Source organism: Bactrocera dorsalis, chromosome 3, assembly GCF_023373825.1.
Source record: "Bactrocera dorsalis isolate Fly_Bdor chromosome 3, ASM2337382v1, whole genome shotgun sequence".
Lineage (NCBI taxonomy): Eukaryota > Metazoa > Arthropoda > Insecta > Diptera > Tephritidae > Bactrocera > Bactrocera dorsalis.
This window is the reverse complement of record NC_064305.1, coordinates 38,649,297-38,669,669: the sequence shown is the minus strand read 5'-3', so window position 1 is coordinate 38,669,669 and position 20,373 is coordinate 38,649,297. Positions and strand designations below refer to the sequence as shown.

Sequence of the window (20,373 nt, the reverse complement as noted above, 5' to 3'; positions counted from 1 at the left end):
GCCGAAATAGCTCAGTTGGGAGAGCGTTAGACTGAAGATCTAAAGGTCCCCGGTTCAATCCCGGGTTTCGGCATTCGCAAACTTTTTCTTAATTTTGTTCTTTAGAATTGGGATATTATTATGCCAAGTTTAACATTTTTTTCGTTTTAAAGTAAGAGAGTATTCGATGACCTAATGATGTAGGTAAAAAAATCAATAACAAATATATTTAAGTTACCATCACAACAAAACAACACAACAATATGTAAATCACTTATGGCTCCGGAAACGGTCACGAATTATGCTATTGTAACAACTAAGAAAGTTGTCACTTTCTCCTTTTGAGAACTCCCGCCAATTTACGACTTGAGTAGCTTAATAAAAAACTCTTTTTTTATACAATTCATGTTTGTAGTACATTTATTGTACCGTTATAATATATTATTTCGCGCATATAAAATGTATATGTATCAAAAGTGCAGTTTTCTAAAACTCTTGTTTTAGTATCTTAGTAAATTTTTATGCTATAATTAATGTTCACATTAAGTTAATGAATGTAGTTGAGCTTTCATAACTTATAAATACATAAAAAAGTATGCGGTAAACATTAAAGTACGTACTTCTCATCGAAAGACTAAAAAAAGTTAAAAAAAAATAACACACAAGTAAAAAGAAACATAAATAATAATACATACTTAAAGAAAAAAATTCAATAATAATAAAATTTATATTCTTTCGCTTTCTATTACATAAACATTAAAAATAATTCTCATTTTATAAGCACTTCAGCGCCAGTTTCTCATATTATATAAGTAGTACAGTTCAAATATAAATGCATATGTATTATTTTTGAATTAATAAAAAAAATAACACAATTAAAATTGTAAATACATCTAAATTTAAGCAGATATGTACATATCTCGACTAATTACTAAACGCTTTATTATTACATTTTTCCATACAAAATATATTCAAAATCACACAAAATTTTAAATAATCGAGAATAACAATTCTTATACAAACAAAAAAAAGTAATTAAACGGGACATTTAAATAATAATTCATTAAGTCTTCTAAAAATTGCAAGCATTTTAAGTGGATAATATAAAAAAAGGCATATAAAATAAAACTTCACACTTTCTACACCACCAGCTTGCCACTCAACGCTTAAAGCATGCAATTCGAGTTGAGTTGAAATGGCGCGAGGTCCTTAGTTATCGCCAGTGGCGCGCCATCACATGTCATCTTATGCGCCAGCGCCGCCAAATTGCGTGCGTCATCTAGACCCGAGTGTGGACGCCCCTCAAATGTGAGCCCGACATGCGTTATGGCATCGGCAAAGTTTAACGGCTTATATTTGTACCACGCCCGGAAAACTGCACGTAAATCAATCCACTGATTGAAATAGGAAGGTTTCTTCAGCCTTTTCCGCTGACACTCTTTCGCCAAGCAAATACCGAAATCCCAATCGGTCCAGGTGACAAACGCGCAATTGCCAGTCATTTTATCCTTGGACATTTTCGGAAGTTGTAAATTTCGTGCGCGTAACTCTTTGCGCAACCATTCTTGGAACATCATGATGGCCGTTTGCAATGGTATGCCATTATCGACCATTTGCTGTTTGATGCCAGTAAGTTCGGTACAGTAAGCGCTCAGTTTCGGCGATTCAATTGGCATGACATATTTATGGAATTCGGCTTCAATTTTACCTGTCTGCACATTCACCAAAATAGCGGGGAATTCTATAAAGAAATAAGTAATGTCAAAGCAAGCAATAAGAAAATTGTATATGTATATGGTATGCTACCTATTACTTCGGACTCACGCCATTGTGGTGGAGCTTGATCCGCCCAGCAGGTTGCTTCAAAATCGATGCAAATTAGATATTTGTAACGTTGTGTTGATAATTGTGACTTATTTCGCTTATTTAAGTAACTGGATGCATTGTTCTTGTCAGCACCGTTCTCTTCATATATTGTTTCAACAAGGCCTAGTTGCCTGCAAGACGGAAATAAATTTCAATTTAATTACAAAATCTGTGGGCAGTTATTTAACTATAAAAGCATGCATATATGTAGTATAATTCACAAATAGCTTAAAATTTTTTATAAAAATAGTAATAAAATGTTTTCGTTGCCTACATTTGTCTACTTTTTGCCATAGCACACCACCATCGGCTTTTGGCGCAACACAAAACCATTGGTTTCCGCTAACGCTTTTGCCATCATTACAGCTGCATCTACTTCACTCAGTCCATGAAATGTCACAAATGCTTGTCCTTTCATGCGTCCCTGTTGCATCACTTTGATTTCCATGTTATCAACTGGTACAAACCGCGCGTAGAGCTGTTTTAGATCCTCTTCGCTGACATCTTTAGCAAGATTCTTTATATACAATTTATTACTAGGTGCACCTATTTGATAATTCTTATAAACGGGGAGCGCCTGCAATTGTTCTAGTGAAAGTCGTGTTGCACTTAGATCTGAGGGCAGCACAAGGGGCTCTAAAGGTCGCATACTTTGTTGGTGTTGTATTTTTACTGCGATTCTGCTTTTGTTACTAACCGATTCTGACTGTTCAAATGCGTTTTGAGGCAAATTTTTGCTGGCGCTGGCGATGCTCTCCACACGCTTTTGTTTTCGTAATGTTGTTTGCAATAGCTGGCGCGCTTTTTTTTTTAATTGCGCTTCAAGCTCTTCAGCTGCTTTGCGTTTCAATTGCATTTGTATTGGTGTACGTGGATTGTTTGATTTGGCATCATCTTCGTCGGAAGATTCCAATTCGGATTCCGATTTTTCATCAACCACTTTAGTTGCTTCAGGTAATACTTCAGAAATTTCACTTACTGCCACTGCTTCCTCCATAGTTTGCGTGCTTACATCACGTGGCCAAAGTTTGCGTAAACATATACCTGCCGATTTAGCGCCAAAAGGTGGTTCCAAATTCATGCGGTTCATCAGATGAAGCACTTGTGTGTAAAAACGTGTGTTACTCATTAAAGCAATACTTATGGCATCTAGTATATCTGGTGTGATACGTGGATAAGCATATTTAAGATATGGTGGTGGCGGCTGTACAAAATTTAATTTAGCATCACAAGCAAAGAGCTGCGACACGTACATGCTGATTTGTGGCAATGCCGTCTCATTGCTGGGATGTAGTTTAGTCTGCGTCGCTTTGTTAGAGGTCGTCGTTTTCGCAATATTAGTATTTGCAACAGGTTTCACATTTTTGCGAAAGAATGTTACATTCAGCTGTTTGCCAGGCTTAACTTCCAACTGCTGCAGCTGCTCCAAAACGGTTTGAGCTGCCTGTTCATTCTCGTAGGTGAGCAGCACGCGTCGGCGGCCAAATGGTTTTACTTCCTTCGCTGCCGATGGTAATATCGATGATATATCGCTTATTAATTTTGGTATATTCTTTACTATAAGTGTAGATTCAGAAGCACTCATATTTATTTTTATTAATATTAAATACTAAAGCGAAGTTGCCAAAGAATAGAGAAATAAATATATGTATGTAAGCATGTCAAGTGAATCAGCTGCGAAACAGGGTTGTATGTGTTTACTGAAGATTAGAGAGAAAGTGTAGTAGCAACTAAGACCACTCATTTAATCTCTCTTTTGAAAGAGGGAAATAAATATTTAAGAGATAAGTTACAATTCTCAAAAGTAACGCTCTGGGTAAATGTTCAGGAGGGCGCTTCTCCGAAAACGTGCACACATTTTCATGGAGAATGTCTTTAAATTCGTATTTTTAATTCCAGGGGCCCATTTCACTAAACTACAATTCTACAAGTATACAAGTTACAATCACAAGTTTAATTTTCACAAGTGTTGATAAATTGCGTTTCATTAAAATTTTGACAACACTTGTAGTTTTCTGCACTTGTAAACTACAATTTCTACAATTACAAGTTCTTGTATACTTGTGAATTTTTAAATAAAATAAAATATTTTTATAAAGTTATTTTGATAAATTAAACATATGTATGTGTAAATATATGTATATCGATAATTTGTTTTGATTGTTATCACATCCCTAATCAATCAAAACACATGTTGTGTGTGTTTAATGTTGTTTGCTCACTTGTTGTGTTTATAAAAAAGTTAAAAATTGTTTATTTGTAAAAATGGCAAATGAACATAACAAAGTTAGTGTAGTGCGGGAGATCTTAGCTGCCAAGGACATTCTCTATTTTTTTAGTTACAACTTTTTGTTCTTTATACTTTTTTTATTAATATTTTTCTTATTTGTAAATTAATTAAAATAATTTAAAATAGTTTGTAGCCTAGCTTGGCCTCTAATGCCTGTTATGGTTTGGCTGTCTTTTTCTACATTATCGGAGTCACTAAGGTTAGTAATTGTGTAGTTTTCATCTTCTTCAGTGCGTGAAAAATTGCAAAGTGTAACCGCACAAGTAAAAACATCGCTGGCCATTTCTGGGCTCACCCGCAAATAATTTAAAATGGGAAATTTTTCCTTTAAAATACCAATTGCATTTTCCACAACTCTTCTAGTTGATTTATGGGCATTGAGGAATCTTCTATTATTAGATAGTGGAGGAATCAGCCAATCTTTCAGCGGATATGCTGAATCACCTAGAATGATTCCATTCTGAATTGGACGCCAGCCGTTTTCCATTCTGCGGAACAAACAACTATTCCGCAAGACGCGAGAGTCGTTAGTACTCCCAGGCCAATTTGCATAGGAGTAATAGAACTGGAGATCGGGTCCGCAAACCACCATACACGAAATGGAGTGATTCCATTTGCAGTAACTACGCTTTTTACCACTCTGCACACAGTGGCTTTGCTCACACCATGCAAGTCACCTATTGCATGGTATGTGGTTCCTGTTCCTAGCCAGCGTAACGTAATCAGCAGCTGCTATTGCACCGTTAGAGAATGGCTTCTACTTGTCTTCCTCTCCAGTATTGGACACAACAAATTTAACAACAAAACAAATTTTTCACGTTTTAGCCTAAAACGCCCATTATACTCCAACGTGGATTCCAGGAATTCATATTCCAGACGTGGCCTAAATAGTCTTCTCCTTTTTAATGTGATTTCATTATCGCTTTCATCACTAAAATCGTATAATAAGTTAATTTTGCGCACACACAAAAAATATGAGTTTCTTAATATAATATAAGTTTCACTTGCACCCGTGTTCATTTATTTATAATATATGATTAGTGGTGTTGCCGCTTATAGATAATTTGTAATAAACCAACAATGCGATTCGATTAATGTGTGCCATAAAATATTAAATATGTATGATTTTGTGTTCATTTGAACTAATTTTTAAGAACAATTTGTTATAAATCAATTAATCATTCACTTGTAACTTGTAAAATTTTTCTTAGGGTCTCCGTCGACCTTAAGTTTTTTTTCTACAATTCTACAAGTGTACAAGTGCAAATTTTGTTTAGTGAAACAAGATCACTTGTAAAAGTATCATTTGTAGACTTGTGACTTGTAGAATTCACTTGTAGCTACAAACTTGTAATTGTATTTTTATGAAACACAATGATTCACAAGTTCACAATTTCACATGCAAAAACACTTGTAATTGTGAACTTCTAGTTTAGTGAAATAGGCCCCAGTTTACGAATATATATGGCGCGTTACCTATTTTTATGTTTTTATACTCTCGCAACAAAGTTGCTAAAGAGAGTATTATAGTTTTGTTCACATAACGGTTGTTTGTAAGTCCTAAAACTAAAAGAGTCAGATATAGGGTTATATATACCAAAGTGATCAGGATGACGAGTAGAGTTGAAATCCGGATGTCTGTCTGTCCGTCCGTCCGTCTGTCCGTCCGTCCGTGCAAGCTGTAACTTGAGTAAAAATTCAGATATCATTATGAAACTTGGTACAAGTATTTCTTGGCTCCATAAGAAGGTTAAGTTCGAAGATGGGCAAAATCGGCCCACTGCCACGCCCACAAAATGGCGGAAACCGAAAACCTATAAAGTGTCATAACTAAGCCATAAATAAAGATATTAAAGTGAAATTTGGCACAAAGGATCGCATTAGGGAGGGGCATATTTGGACATAATTTTTTTGGAAAAGTGGGCGTGGCCCCGCCCCCTACTAAGTTTTTTGTATATATTTCGGAAACTACTATAGCTATGTCAACCAAACTCTACAGAATCGTTTTCTTTAAGCATTTCCATATACAGTTCAAAAATGGAAGAAATCGGATAATAACCACGCCCACCTCCCATACAAAGGTTATGTTGAAAATCACTAAAAGTGCGTTAACCGACTAACAAAAAACGTCAGAAACACAAAATTTTACGGAAGAATTGGCAGAAGGAAGCTGCACCCAGGCTTTTTTTAAAAATTGAAAATGGGCGTGGCGTCGCCCTCTTATGGACCAAAAAATTACGGTACATAATATTTTCTTAACACTCTGATGACATGTACGAAATATGGGTGAAATCGGTTCACAACCACGCCTTCTTCCAATATAACGCTATTTTGAATTCCATCTGATGTCTTCTCTGTATAATATATACATTAGGAACCAATGATGATAGCGGAATAAAACTTTACACAAATACGGTATTTGAGCTGAGGTATCACGTTTAAAAAAATATGTAAATGACGGATAATGAAATCTCGATTATCACTTTATCATGCGAGAGTATAAAATGTTCGGTGACACCCGAACTTAGCCCTTCCTTACTTGTTTGTAATAAAAACTATAAAAAATATTATGATTTTGCACGATATTTACGCTATAAATGGCATCACTTTTCGAAATTCAAATGGGCACTAGTGATACAAGCAGTGATCGGCTTCGAAATATCGATACTCTCGATATTCGAGACTAAACAAGAATTGATAAAAATGAGAGAGATATAATGGAAAAATAATATTCGTCTTCTTTACTGGCGTAGACACCGCTTACACTATTATAGCCGAGTCAACAACAGCGCGCCAGTCGTTTCTTCTCTTCGCTACGTGGCGCCAATTGGATATTCCAAGCGAAGCCAGGTCCTTCTCCACTTGGTCCTTCCAACGGAGTGGAGGTCTTCCTCTTCTTCTGCTTCCCGCGGCGGGTACTGCGTCGAATACTTTCAGAGCTGGAGTGTTTTCATCCATCCGGACAACATGACCTAGCCAGCGTAGCCGCTGTCTTTTAATTCGCTGAACTATGTCAATGTCGTCGTATATCTCGTACAGCTCATCGTTCCATCGAATGCGATATTCACCGTGGCCAACGCGCAAAGGAACATAAATCTTTCGCAGAACTTTTCTCTCGAAAACTCGCAACGTCGACTCATCGGTTGTTGTCATCGTCCAAGGCAGAGGCAGGCATATAGCAGGACGGGAATTATGAGCGACTTATAGAGTTTGGCTTTTGTTCGTCGAGAGAGGACTTTACTTTTCAATTGCCTACTCAGTCCGAAGTAGCACCTGTTGGCAAGAGTTATCCTGTGTTGGATTTCTAGGCTGACATTGTTGGTGGTGTTTACGCTGGTTCCTAAATAGACGAAATTATCTACAACTTCAAAGTTATGACTGTCAACAGTGGCGTGGGAGCCAAGTCGCGAATGCGACGACTGTTTGTTTGATGACAGAAGATATTTCGTCTTGCCCTCGTTTACTGCCAGACCCATTTGCGTTGCTTCCTTGTTCAGTCTGGAGAAAGCGGAACTAACGGCGCGGGTGTTGAGACCGATGATATCAATATCATCGGCATACGCCAGCAGCTGTACACTCTTATAAAAGATTGTACCTGCTCGATTAAGTTCTGCAGCTCGAATAATTTTCTCCAGCAGCAGATTGAAATAGTCGCACGATAGGGAGTCGCCTTGTCTGAAACCTCGTTTGGTATCGAACGGCTCGGAGAGGTCCTTCCCGATCCTGACGGAGCTTTTCGTGTTGCTCAACGTCAGTTTACACAGCCGTATTAGTTTTGCGGGGATACCGGTGGTGAGTGTCGATTCTCCTTTCACGGGTCTTTTCCAAGATTTGGCGCATGGTGAATATCTGGTCGGTTGTTGATTTACCAGGTCTGAAGCCACACTGATAAGGTCCAATCAGTTTGTTGACGGTGGGCTTTAATCTTTCACACAATACGATTTACAAAGAAGCTGATGCATGCTCCTTATCAGTTCTTCGCCGCCGTGTTTGAATAGCTCGGCCGGCAATCCATCGGCCCCTGCCGCTTTGCTGTTTTTAATATTAATTGGAAAAAATAAAAAGAAATTAAAATACATATCGGTATTCTCAATATTCGAGTCTGAAAGAGAATTGGTAAAAATGAGCAATACATAATAAGAAAATTTATAACTCATTATTATTGCAGAAAGAAGAAGTTGGACACAGAAGAGTTATGAACCCCGGGGTTTTGGACCGACCAGGTTTATTTTTTCGAGTGTATTTTTCATTTTTATCAATTCTCGTTCAGTCTGGAATATCGAGAGCATCGATAATTCGAAAACGATCAGTGCATGAATCAACAGTGCCCATTCGAATTTACAACAGAGATGTCATAATTTCGACCATAACCTTGCAATTTTCGTTGAAGTGAAGTTATTGCGAAGTTTTTCATATTTTTATAAAAATAACATAAAAACCAATTTCTCTTATTGATAAACTAAACAACATCATTAATTACGTGTATATAATTGATAGAAAATATATTTTTAACATTTAAAGACGTGTTAAGTGGTAAAGTGAATTTTTTAATTTCGGGAAATACGATGTTTTTTTTAATAAAACAAAGAAAATATTGTTTTTAAAGGCACGCATACATTTTCGTAAAGTAGAATTAAAAACAAGTATTTAAGACATTTGAGACAGCTGCACAACTACATAACTGTGTCCATAATAAAGTGTGTATTTTAATATTTGACAGATTAAGCTTGAAGTCTTTAGCTCTCTATGTGTTTAGAGTGTAAAAGTAAAATTTAAACATGTTCTTATGATAATGTAAATGAGTTTTAAAAATTAATATAAAAAAATCTAAAAAATAATATTATTTGTTTGGTTTATTTTTAAGGAATACGCACATACGCATATATATTTGCAATAAATATTCATCAAAAATTATTCAAATGGTACGTGAGCAAATATGTATGTACATACATATACATATGTATGTATGTATATACCTACTTGATAGGCAAGTACATACATACATATGCCCATATATTGTACGTACATAGATAAGTATACATACTTATGTACATATGTAGGTTTGCCAGATTTTAATTTTACTATATTTGCATTTTCTCAAAACTAAAACTTTATCTCTTCTATTACTACACGTGCGAATAATTTGAATTTTATTGAAATCAATAGCTAATTAAATTAAATAACGCAATCGTTTGCCATTAATAATCAACCCTAATAGAGAATAGAGAAAATGTTTCATTTAACAGAATTCTAGTATTCGGATTTTTGATTTTTAAATATGAAGAATACATTTGCCGTGAATACATACATATGTATTAATAATTATAGAAAGATTTTCCTAACGTCGGTCACCTGCCAACAGATAACAAAAATTGAGCTCTTTCAAAAATCGCCTCAGTCCAGGTGCTCCTTGTCCATAATTTCAACTGGCCCTAAGGTGCATGTGTCCAATTATTGTGATTGATTTAAATAATAAACCTTGAATAAAACGCTTATATAACAAATAGCAGAGGTATTAAGTAATGAAATCCATACAGAAATAATTATTATTTAAAGATTGATTTGTAATCTTTATCATCTTTGAAAGCGCACTGCCTGAGCTTATTTTTTGCTTCCTAGAATAATTTTACCATAAAGGCTATTGTTGCAATTGCACTTATCTGCCACCATGGCAGCGACTAATTGCCACCAATCCCGCTGCATTCTATTCATAATTCTCTATTTAAAGAAAAAAAATAAATAAAAAACAAAAGAAGAGCACTCTTATAAGGGCATACACCCAGATGCATATTTACATATGGGAATATTGATAGTAGATATATTAGGATGGGTCAAAAAAGTTAGTTTTTTTGCTTGGTATTCTGAAAGTTAGGTTTTTAGATACCTCTAAAGAAGTTATAAACGGTTGAATTTTTTCTTTTCAATTGTATAACAGCAAAACGAAATCATTTTAAATTGCAAAACTTATTGTTTTGTAGGAAATTTAGTGTTCTACAAAAATTGTCTATATACTTTTTCGATAAAGCTAAGTGTTTACGAGATAGACATCATTACAAAAAAAAAATCAAAATTAATAAAGAAAATAACAAAGTGATAAGCGAGATATTTTTCAAGTAGTTGGAAGCAAAATATGATTTTTCCATCTTACAAAAAGAAAGACCAGAAAACTATAGCCTTTGACCCTACTAAACGAAAAATTTTTTTTTTGACACACCCTAATGTATGTATGTATATATATATATAGTTAGATATGTACATAAATATATGCGTAAAAACGTGCTTGCCAACCTCCTTCATCCCATCAGCTGTTTGTTGTTATTGTTTTCTTTGATGTATAATTGCATTGTAACAGCACTTTTGCCTGGTGGGGTAGGTTGGGGGTGATGATATGCGGCGAAGATGGTGCGGCAGACACGGTTGGCGACTATGAAAATCAGCCATAAATAGCGTAAAGCAAACAACAAAAATAAGAACAATATATACAACAGCAACAAAAACGCCAACAACCACAACCGTCACCAAGCTTGCACATAACAAAAAATATCAGCACCAACAAACAAGTAACGTTTGGGTTTGCAGTCAGGTCATAACCGACATAAACCGCTTTGCGACGGTTTATTTTATGTGCGAGCGTGGAGCCTGAAAAAAAAAATAAACGCCAAGCGCAGGGCTAGCAGCAGCATTAGCTACTACACAAACTACACCGCAATTGCTGCCATCGCCACCGTTCAGAATGAACAAGTTGTACTTGACCAGAATTTCAGATTACACCGGCTCGCTTACAGCGTCATACACAGTTATTCATGGATTCTGAATAAAGATTTCAATTAAATACAAGATTTCAATATTCCACTCGCCGGGCGATGCAGAGGAGGGGAGAGTGGTAGTGACTCAAATTTATGTGTAATATGTGTAGTATCTTCGATGCTGCTGTGTGACAGCCGCTGAATTTATGGTCAATGCGCCGAGAATAACGTATTCAATCCAATGTAACTTGCATACATATAGTACGTACATATTGTATATTAATCTATAAGAAAAAGTCCATTTTTATATATGTAGGTCTCGAGCTTTATTACTTTTTGGGAATATTAATTTTGTTTTTTTAAGTGAACCTATATTTTCTTTCTCAAACAATCTCAATGAAACCGTAATATGTCTTATAGCATTGACAGACGGCAGCGTTAATCCGGATTAGCTGCGCACTTAATCAGATCCGAATTTATAGATGACAGATGACAGCTATGCGCGTTTGAAACTCTCGTAAACACCTGATTGTCATTTTTATAATATTTTCAATGGAAATGGATAAAAGATAAACCAGGAATAAAGGGATGTTCCACTTATTCCAGTGTGAGAGCACCTCAAAATAAGCGTTTTTTATATCATTTTCCATTATGGCCAGATCGAACAAAATAAGAATTTTTGGGCATTTTAAATTAAAACACCCAACATTTAGTACGAATAAAAATTACTATGTAGTGGTTATTTGTTATATGGAGGAACTATTTAAATCTTTTTAAAGTATATTAAAAGAACTGAATTTTGACCTTTTAATACCCAATAAAAGGATTTAAGCTTGTTCGCTCTCAATCATGAAATGTTTTTAATCATTTTCCATTGAAAATAATACTATGATGCTTTAAATTGCAAAACGTTTCATCAAATACCTTTAAATTTCACAAATTTATTTAATTTTCATTGTTTTATATATTTTATAAGTGGTCTTGAACGATGCAACAAATCCCTCCGTTTACATTTTTTTTTTGTAAGATTTCAATCTGGCCATCGCTCGTTTACAATTGATAAACGTCAAAACGATTAGCTGTCAAAGCTCAGTAGTTTTGACGTTTAGCAATTGCTCTCTCACTTCCAGTGAGGGAGGAGTTAAACATCTCTTTATCTCTGAGATAAACATTGTGGTTGTTAACCGACCAATTTAAAAAAAAAAATTTATTACAAAAACATATAAACACGTTATTTTTAAAACTGCATTACAACATAACATCATAACATAAAACTTCTTGTTTTATTATTAAAAATTTGAAAAACAGCTGTTAGTGTTGCTTGTTTTTCATTCACAATAGAATAAATGGCCAATTTTAAGGCCACTTTTAACAATGTTGCTAACGAATGCTAAATCCATAAAATTTTGAGGATTAAATGGGAGTTAGCAACGGAGTTATCTTTACTTAATGCAGTTAATCCGGATTAACGATGCCGTCTATCAAAGCTATTATGGTGAATATTTCTGCTAAGTCGGATTATCTCATAGGTCATAGCAGAGTGTAGCTCCGCTCAATATCTTCAAAGATCTCAATTGCGATCTCCTAAGCCATTATATCTCTTTCTTCTATGTCCGCATCATTCTAACCATCTAATTATTTACCCAACGTAACCATTTTTTATTTCTTCCTAGGAATGATTCTTATCATACATTTGAAAATTTAAAAATAAGACTGAAAAAGATATAATATCCCAAGCTATGACGGCCGATTGACATACAAATGTTGGCAAGTCAATCGACCAGCCTAGATTCTCGATGTGTTATCATTAATAGTCCTAGACTTCATTAATTTTGGCGTTTCTCTTGGTTTAAGTCATCATTTTGTAGTAGATCTACACTCATTATCCAACTGTTTCGATATCCAGAAGAAATATATATATATATGTATTTACTCCTTTGCTAATACAATAATATTAATTATGCCAAGAATAAAAGATCTCGACTTTGGGTAGATTTAGAATAGAAATTTTACTGCTATGAGTTTTAAAGCAACAACAATGTCAGCCTCGAAATCCAACGCAGAATATCTCTTGTCAACAGGTGCTACTTTGGACCAAGTAGGCAATTGAGAAGTAAAGTACTCTCTCAACGAACAAAAACCAAACACTATAAGTCACTCATTCTTCTCGTCCTGCTATATGGTGCAGAGGTATGGACGATGACAAACTTTCATAGAACATTTCTTGCTAACGCAATTTTTTAGAAAAACAAACGACCACCTCTAATATACATATGTACATACTACATACATTTATGTATGAATTGTTCTTGAAATGCACGTAATGGACATGAGATAGTTCCATTTTTTTCCTGCGGCATTTTTGTTAAAGATTATTGCAAATTATGACTTACCAATTAACACATTTTGGTTAAAAAGCAAGCAGTTTTTATGTACAAAGAGCCTTCGAGCACGCAATGTCTTGAACTTTGGACTTGCTAATTAAATGTGAAAAATAAATACTAATTTCATAAAATTTCTTTTACAAAGTTTTGTATACCCAACGTTTGTTTGTATCACCTAAAAGTAAGCGAGATAGATAAAGGGGTCTATATTTATATATACATATGTACATTTATAAATAATCAGAATTACAAGATGAGTTGACTGTCTGTCCGTCCGTGTAAGGAATAATTGCGATATCTTGATGAAACTTGATATACATACATATTTCCTGGTACCAAAGGGTATTTGGTATTGCAGATGGAGGACTCACACCTTCGCCAATCGAAAACCTATAAAGTCCCATAATAAGACACAAGAATGTTATTGGGAAGCCACTAAAGCTATGTAAAATACATCAACTGGCTCAGGATAAATATTTTCAGCATACTTCTTATAAAATTTAATTTATTATTATCTTGACATTATCCTGTTACACAGCAAAAATGGGTGAAATTAGACTACACCACGCCTTCCTTACTTATAACATAACTATCAATTCAGTCTGATTTATCCACTTTCCAGCACCAATCAGTGTATCCGGATAGTTTGCACGAATACTGCCTTTGAGGTGTGCCACCTTATGACCAAAAATTGTCCAAATCGGATTAAAACTGCTTATGCTTCGAATATGTGAGCACCAGGTGGTATGCGAGGAACCCTAATAAAAATCAAAGAGCATTTTCCTCACATTATTAGTGGTAATGCCAAAAACAAAGTTGTTTAGCTTTATACAGTAGATAGCGGCCAATATGTAAGATATCTTAGGAAAATTAACTGAACGAATAATATTGAATATGTATACTATAGTTGAAAGACGAAAATATGTGAAATTGATCTACGAAATACCCTAACTCCTGTACACTATTTTTGTGAGATTTATATATTAACAAAGTTGCTGAAAATATGTTATCTAATATAACTGAGCGATGTTAAAAGTTAATACAATCAGCCTAGACCCTTCTCCGCCCCATATTTATGCTATATTATGATTTCTGACATTCCACCTGATTTGAAACCGGTTAATCAAATGTTTGTTAATTAATTAAACGAACAAGATAATACAAGTTTTTTTTTTAATTATGAAACTAATTGAGTCTATGCCCTATAATATAAGGTAATAAGATACAAATTTGATTGTTATAAATTCACAGTTAAGGTATTCGGCTTTGATCATTGGCTCGGTTTGGTTTCGGACATATCGAAGTAAACAGAAGCTGTTTTCGATTCGTCAAGTATTACTCTCCAACGCACAGAACAAACTATACCAGATATTCAACAAACGGGCACTTGTGTTTGATCCTTTCTTAGTGGAAATTTTTTTCCGTTAAAAAACGTTGCAATAACTATTCATTTTTGTTTTCTAAAAATTACTATAACCATTTGAACACATAAGAAAATAGAAAAATTATATTTTCATTTGTCATTTGGACTATTTACAATAGTAAAAATGATATAAAATATGCAAACCAAAACTTGGCAGAATTGAATTTAGCACCTATACATCTTTAAAAAAGGAAATGGCGATCGAAGACAGCTAGTGTGGCAAATATCGAAAATATAGTACAATGTTATTTCTCAATAAAACGTCTCTTGTAATATTTTCCTTCACAATTTTTCAAGCATACCCATCCTCATTAATTATGCCGAAATGAGGCACGTAGAGTCGTATTTCCTGTTCTCGATTTTCATCGTCATTACAGCTTTACGTTAAATAAAATTAAATCTTATGCCGCTGAAAAATTGCTAATTTGAAAAATTGTTAATTTGAAAAATTGAATCGGCCTAATAAAGATTTAAAGTCCATGCCTTAGCCTCATTGCTTTGTACCAATGGTTTTAGATGCTTTATTTTAAAGGCTTGAGTGAGAAAACAACAAAATATTGATGTGAAATGACATGAACCAACTCATGCCTGATACTTGAAACCTTAACCACCTCTTTTTAATATAACTCAATGTCAATTCCTAACCGCGAATCACGATCAGAAGATACAAAAAATCCGGATGAGTTCTTTTCGCTTTCAAAAGCCGAAGTCATATCTTTGTCACAAGTCGAGTTCAATTTCGACTTACTCGGTGTAAGAAAATGCTAAAAAATAATGCCTAATCAATCGGCCCTCGTATTCCTAAATATTAATCCCACACAGCAACGCAGTTACACACATTATGTTAGAGTAACTGCAATTGTTGCATTTATCGCACGACAAACGAAAGTGAAAAGCTGAAAGAAGCCTACAACGGTCGGATCCATTGGAATCGCTGGCCACTGATTAAAAGCAGGTCAACTGAGGCCAAAGTAATCACACTCGGGCAAAAAATAACTGCATAAGCAACAACAACGATGCCAGGAACAAAAACTGGAGTGGGAAAAATGCGAACAACAGCCAATTGAAACTGGACCGATGAATAAGCTCCCGGCGGTTGTATTTGCATACACACTGGCGGAATCAGTAACACAGTGTGGTCCTCCACCCTACATCCGCAATATGCTGCGAGTATACATACACACGAGTGTGTGTGACGGTAATTGTCGGAGACGAGTGCGTATTGCTGGCGACTAAGAAAAATTGACTTTGTTGCAAGTGAATATGACAGTATGTGTATGTTATGTACATATGTATATATGTTTGCCGAAATATAAATTGTTATCGTTGACTAAAAATTTACTGTTCCGTTGCTTATTATAGTAGTTATTCCCGGTTGTTGTTGTGCTTGGTGCTATGTCAGTCTCATGAGTTGATCTATTTTTAGTTCCAAGCGACAACATTGTTACGATAATAATAAATACAAGTTAGGGTTGTAGGTAAACTTTGGTGTGTGTGGTAAGGATGATAATAATATTGAAATGACGTGCAGCAGGTGGGTGGGCGGCGTCAGTCTTCTTCTTCTTTATCATATCATAATCAAAGGGGGGTCTTTTATCCGAGGCTGTTTAAACTTTCTCATTTGTGTCGTTTTTTACGTGGCGGGTTCCAAACCCAGTGCACAACCCTGTGGAGGGGATGTTTCGCCTTCTCACTTTAGCTCGCCTTCAAATAGATGTTCTTTAGCTACCCAGAGGATACTTGCTCTAGACCCGGAAGTCCTGAGCCATATGTAAAAGAATCGTTTCCAATCGTTGCCACTCCCAAGTGAATGACAAATGGCGACGCCATCCTCCGGGCGGCGTTAGTAGCGACAACATTTTCCATACATCAGTAGACGCAATATTTGCGGTTGTTCGGTAGGTCCATTGCACAAAGGCATATTCTCTGCGTTTATGCTAATTTTCTGACTGCACAGACAGCTTGTAAGCTTATAAGTATGTAAAAACAATCAAAATAAAATTAACAGAAAAAAGAAAATAATATAATAAAAGACAACAAATAACATTTTACATATGTATGTACATATATTGTAATAAAATATGAAAGAACCTTTATTCGGCTGCACTGAAACTACAAAACCTTTCGCAGGTTCAAGAATAAGAACTATAGCTAAATGCTATAGGGATCCGACTGAATAAAATATTCAGAAATTGAAGCGCTCTTTTGGACAACAATATTTGCCAAATGCCGTAAAGGTACCTGATCAAATAAGACAATTTTCTATACAATTAATGTTATATACTACCTTTTGATAAAATCAGTTAACTAGTTCCCGAGGATTTCACTTAAAGATGGGCGGCGCCACGGCCATTGATTTCGATATTTTGATATCGACTCTTCTGAAACTTTTCCATTCCATCTCGCTTTAAAATTTAGAGTCCCAAACGTATTTATTAACAAGTAAGGAAGGGCTAAGTTCGGGTGTCACCGAACATTTTATACTCTCGCATGATAAAGTGATAATCGAGATTTCATTATCCGTCATTTACCTATCATCATTGGTTCCTAATGTATGTATTATACAGAGAAGGCATCAGATGGAATTCAAAATAGCGTTATATTGGAAGAAGGCGTGGTTGTGAACCGATTTCACCCATATTTCGTACATGTCATCAAGGTGTTAAGAAAATATTATATACCGAATTTCATTGAAATCGGTCGAGTAGTTCCTGAGATATGGTTTTTGGTCCATAAGTGGGCGACGCCACGCCCATTTTCAATTAAAAAAAAAGTCTGGATGCAGCTTCCTTCTGCCATTTCTTCCGTAAAATTTAGTTTTTTTGTTAGTCGGTTAACGCACTTTTAGTGATTTTCAACATAATCTTTGTATGGGAGGTGGGCATGGTTATTATTCGATTTCTTCCATTTTTAAACTGTATATGGAAATGCCTGAAGGAAATGACTCTATACAGTTTGGTTGACATAGCTATAGTAGTTTCCGAGATATGTACAAAAAACTTAGTAGGGGGCGGGTCACGCCCACTTTACATTAAATTACGTCCAAATATGCCCCTCCCTAATGCGATCCTTTGTCAAATTTCACTTTAAAATCTTTATTTATGGCTTAGTTATGACACTTTATAGGTTTTCGGTTTCCGCCATTTTGTGGGCGTGGCAGTGAGCCGATTTTGCCCATCTTCGAACTTAACCTTCTTATGGAGCCAAAAAATACGTGTACCAAGTTTCATCACGATATCTCAATTTTTACTCAAGTTACAGCTTGCATGGACGGACGGACGGACAGACGGATGAACGGACAGACAGACATCCGGATTTCAACTCTACTCGTCACCCTGATCACTTCGGTATATATAACCCTATATCTGACTCTTTTAGTTTTAGGACTTACAAACAACCGTTATGTGAACAAAACTATAATAGTCTCCTTAGTAACTTTGTTGCGAGAGTATAATAAAATTATCGTCCTGAGTGGGTGTTTATAATCGATTTACCCATTTTCACAGTACATACATACATGTACAATATATGAAGAAGGACTTCCTTTCAGCAAGTTTGGTTGAAATAGCTTTGGTGGTTTTTGAGATATGATCATTAAACCTTTTAAAGGGGTTGCCACATCCACTTTGTAACAATTCTCAGCCCACAGATACCATGTTCAACTGCGACACTTTGTACCAGATACGGACTTTATGTTTATATTTGGAGCTTAGTTACGATCTTTTATATGTTTTCGCTTAACGCCATTTTGTGGTCGGATTTCGGCCACTTACAATACCAGCCCGCCTTCGGTGGTTCGGCAACCTTAATGTACACAAAAATATTTTTCCTTCGCTATTTTGTATCTTCATGAAAGGTTTTTTCAAATTTCTGCTTTTTTACGCATTATTGTATGGATATTTGCGTATTACTTACAAAAAAAATAAAAGTTCAGAACAAATTATAAATTAAATTATTCGAAACAGCGAAATTGAAATCACAGAATATTTTCAAAATAAAAAAGAATTCCGAAAGCTTGTTGCTTGCCCATAAATGAGTCTAATATGAATGGAATAATAACAAGTTTCATTTAGCGTCAATATTGTCATATATAGTTTATACTTACATACATACATATTTACTAATCGTAAGTTATTCTCATTTATTATACCCTGAACGGGGTATATTAAGTTTGCCACGAAGTTTGTAACACCCAGAAGGAAGCGTCGAAGACCCTATAAAGTATATACATACATATATAAATGATCAGTATGTTGAGCTAAACCGATTTAGCCTGTCCGTCTGTCTGTATATATCCTAACTAGTCCTTCAGTTTTTTGCAAACGTCACTTTCTCTTCAAGAAGCTGTTCATTTGACGGAACTGCCGATATCGGACCACTATAACATATAGATTTCCCCTACTTAGGGTTGTGCGCTGGGTTTGGGACCCACCACGTAAAAACAGTACCAATGAAAACTCAACGACAGCCTTGCTGTTAACTCGGCTATAATCGCGTAAGCGGTGTCTACGCCAGTAAAGAAGAAGATAACATATAGCTACCATAAAAACTGAACGATCGGAATCAAGTTCTTGTATGGAAAACTTTCACATTTGACAAAGTATCTTCACAAAGTTGGCACAGGTAAGATAGTGATGTAATATACGAACAAATTGGTCAGATCAGCTTACTATAGCATATAGCTGTCATGCAAACTGAACAATCGGAATCTAGTGCTGGTATGGAAAAACTTTTGCATTTGAGAATACATATTCACAAAATTTGGTATACGAGGGCTGTCCGATAAATAACCGACCTAACCATGATGCACGCGACTTTTTCAAAATTTTTTTTTTTATTTTTCTACATAGTCTCCTTGTAACTCCACACACTTCTCCCAGCGATGCTCCCATCTCTGCAACCCTTCCAAATAGTACTTGGCGTCTTTGTCTGCAAAATACGAGTTCACGAAAGAGATTGCCTCCTCATTTGACGAAAATCTCTGGCCGCCAAACGCAGTTTTAAGTTGAGGAAACAAAAAAAGTCGCTTGGTGCTAGATCTGGTGAATAAGGTGGATGGTCAAGCAGTTCGAACCGCAATTCGTGGATTTTCGCCATGGCGACTGTTGAGGTGTGAGATGGTGCGTTGTCTTGGTGGAACAAGACTTTCTTTTTTTGCAAATGTGGCCGATTTTTCGAAATTTCATCCTTTAGCTTGTCCAATAATGATGCGTAGTATGCTCCTGTTATAGTTTTTCCTTTTTCAAGATAGTCGATAAAAATAATTCCCAAAAAACACTCGCCATCACTTTCTCAGCCGAATACACAGCTTTAGGTTTTTTTGGGGCTGGTTCCCCCTTTTCAATCCACTGTTTAGATTGGATTTTTGTTCGGGCATATAATGATGAATCCAAGTTTCGTCTACAGTTATCAATCGGCGCCAAAACTCGGTCTTATTGCCTCTAAACTGAGCCAACAGAGCGCTGGAACGCACGTTTGTGGTCTAGGGTAAGCAAACGCGGCAGCCAACGCGCGGACAGCTTTCTCATGCCCAAATCTTGGTTTAATATGTGACAAACAATTTCTTTTGACATCTTCATAATCTCAGCTATTTCCCTAACTTTAATCCGGCGGTCGCCTAGTGCCAATTGATGAACTTTAGCGATGCTATCGTTAGTGGTTACAGTTTTCGGACGCCCAGGACGT

The 20,373-nt window shown here is 35.6% G+C and overlaps 1 protein-coding gene and 1 non-coding gene across 8 annotated transcripts in view; one reads left to right on the top strand and one right to left on the bottom strand.

Moving 5' to 3' along the window:
- On the top strand, positions 1–73 carry Trnaf-gaa (transfer RNA phenylalanine (anticodon GAA)). The gene has a single exon. It is a non-coding gene; the product is annotated as a tRNA-Phe (tRNA).
- A 295-nt stretch (positions 74–368) lies between these two features.
- The window catches only part of LOC105230614 (ERI1 exoribonuclease 2), a 30,818-nt gene continuing 10,813 nt past the window's right edge, over positions 369–20,373 (bottom strand). For 4 of the 7 annotated variants that reach the window (XM_011211555.4, XM_011211526.4, XM_011211544.4 and 1 more), the window contains 2 exons: positions 1,786–1,976; positions 369–1,720 (listed from right to left, as the gene is read on the bottom strand). In XM_011211555.4, the coding sequence (XP_011209857.2) occupies positions 1,146–1,720; positions 1,786–1,976 (766 nt within the window). In that variant the 3' untranslated portion in view covers positions 369–1,145. Of the gene's footprint in view, positions 1,721–1,785; positions 1,977–2,119; positions 4,656–20,373 lie in introns of those variants that run through there. The other 3 variants (XM_011211508.4, XM_049452121.1, XM_019992165.3) reach the window with 3 other exon arrangements.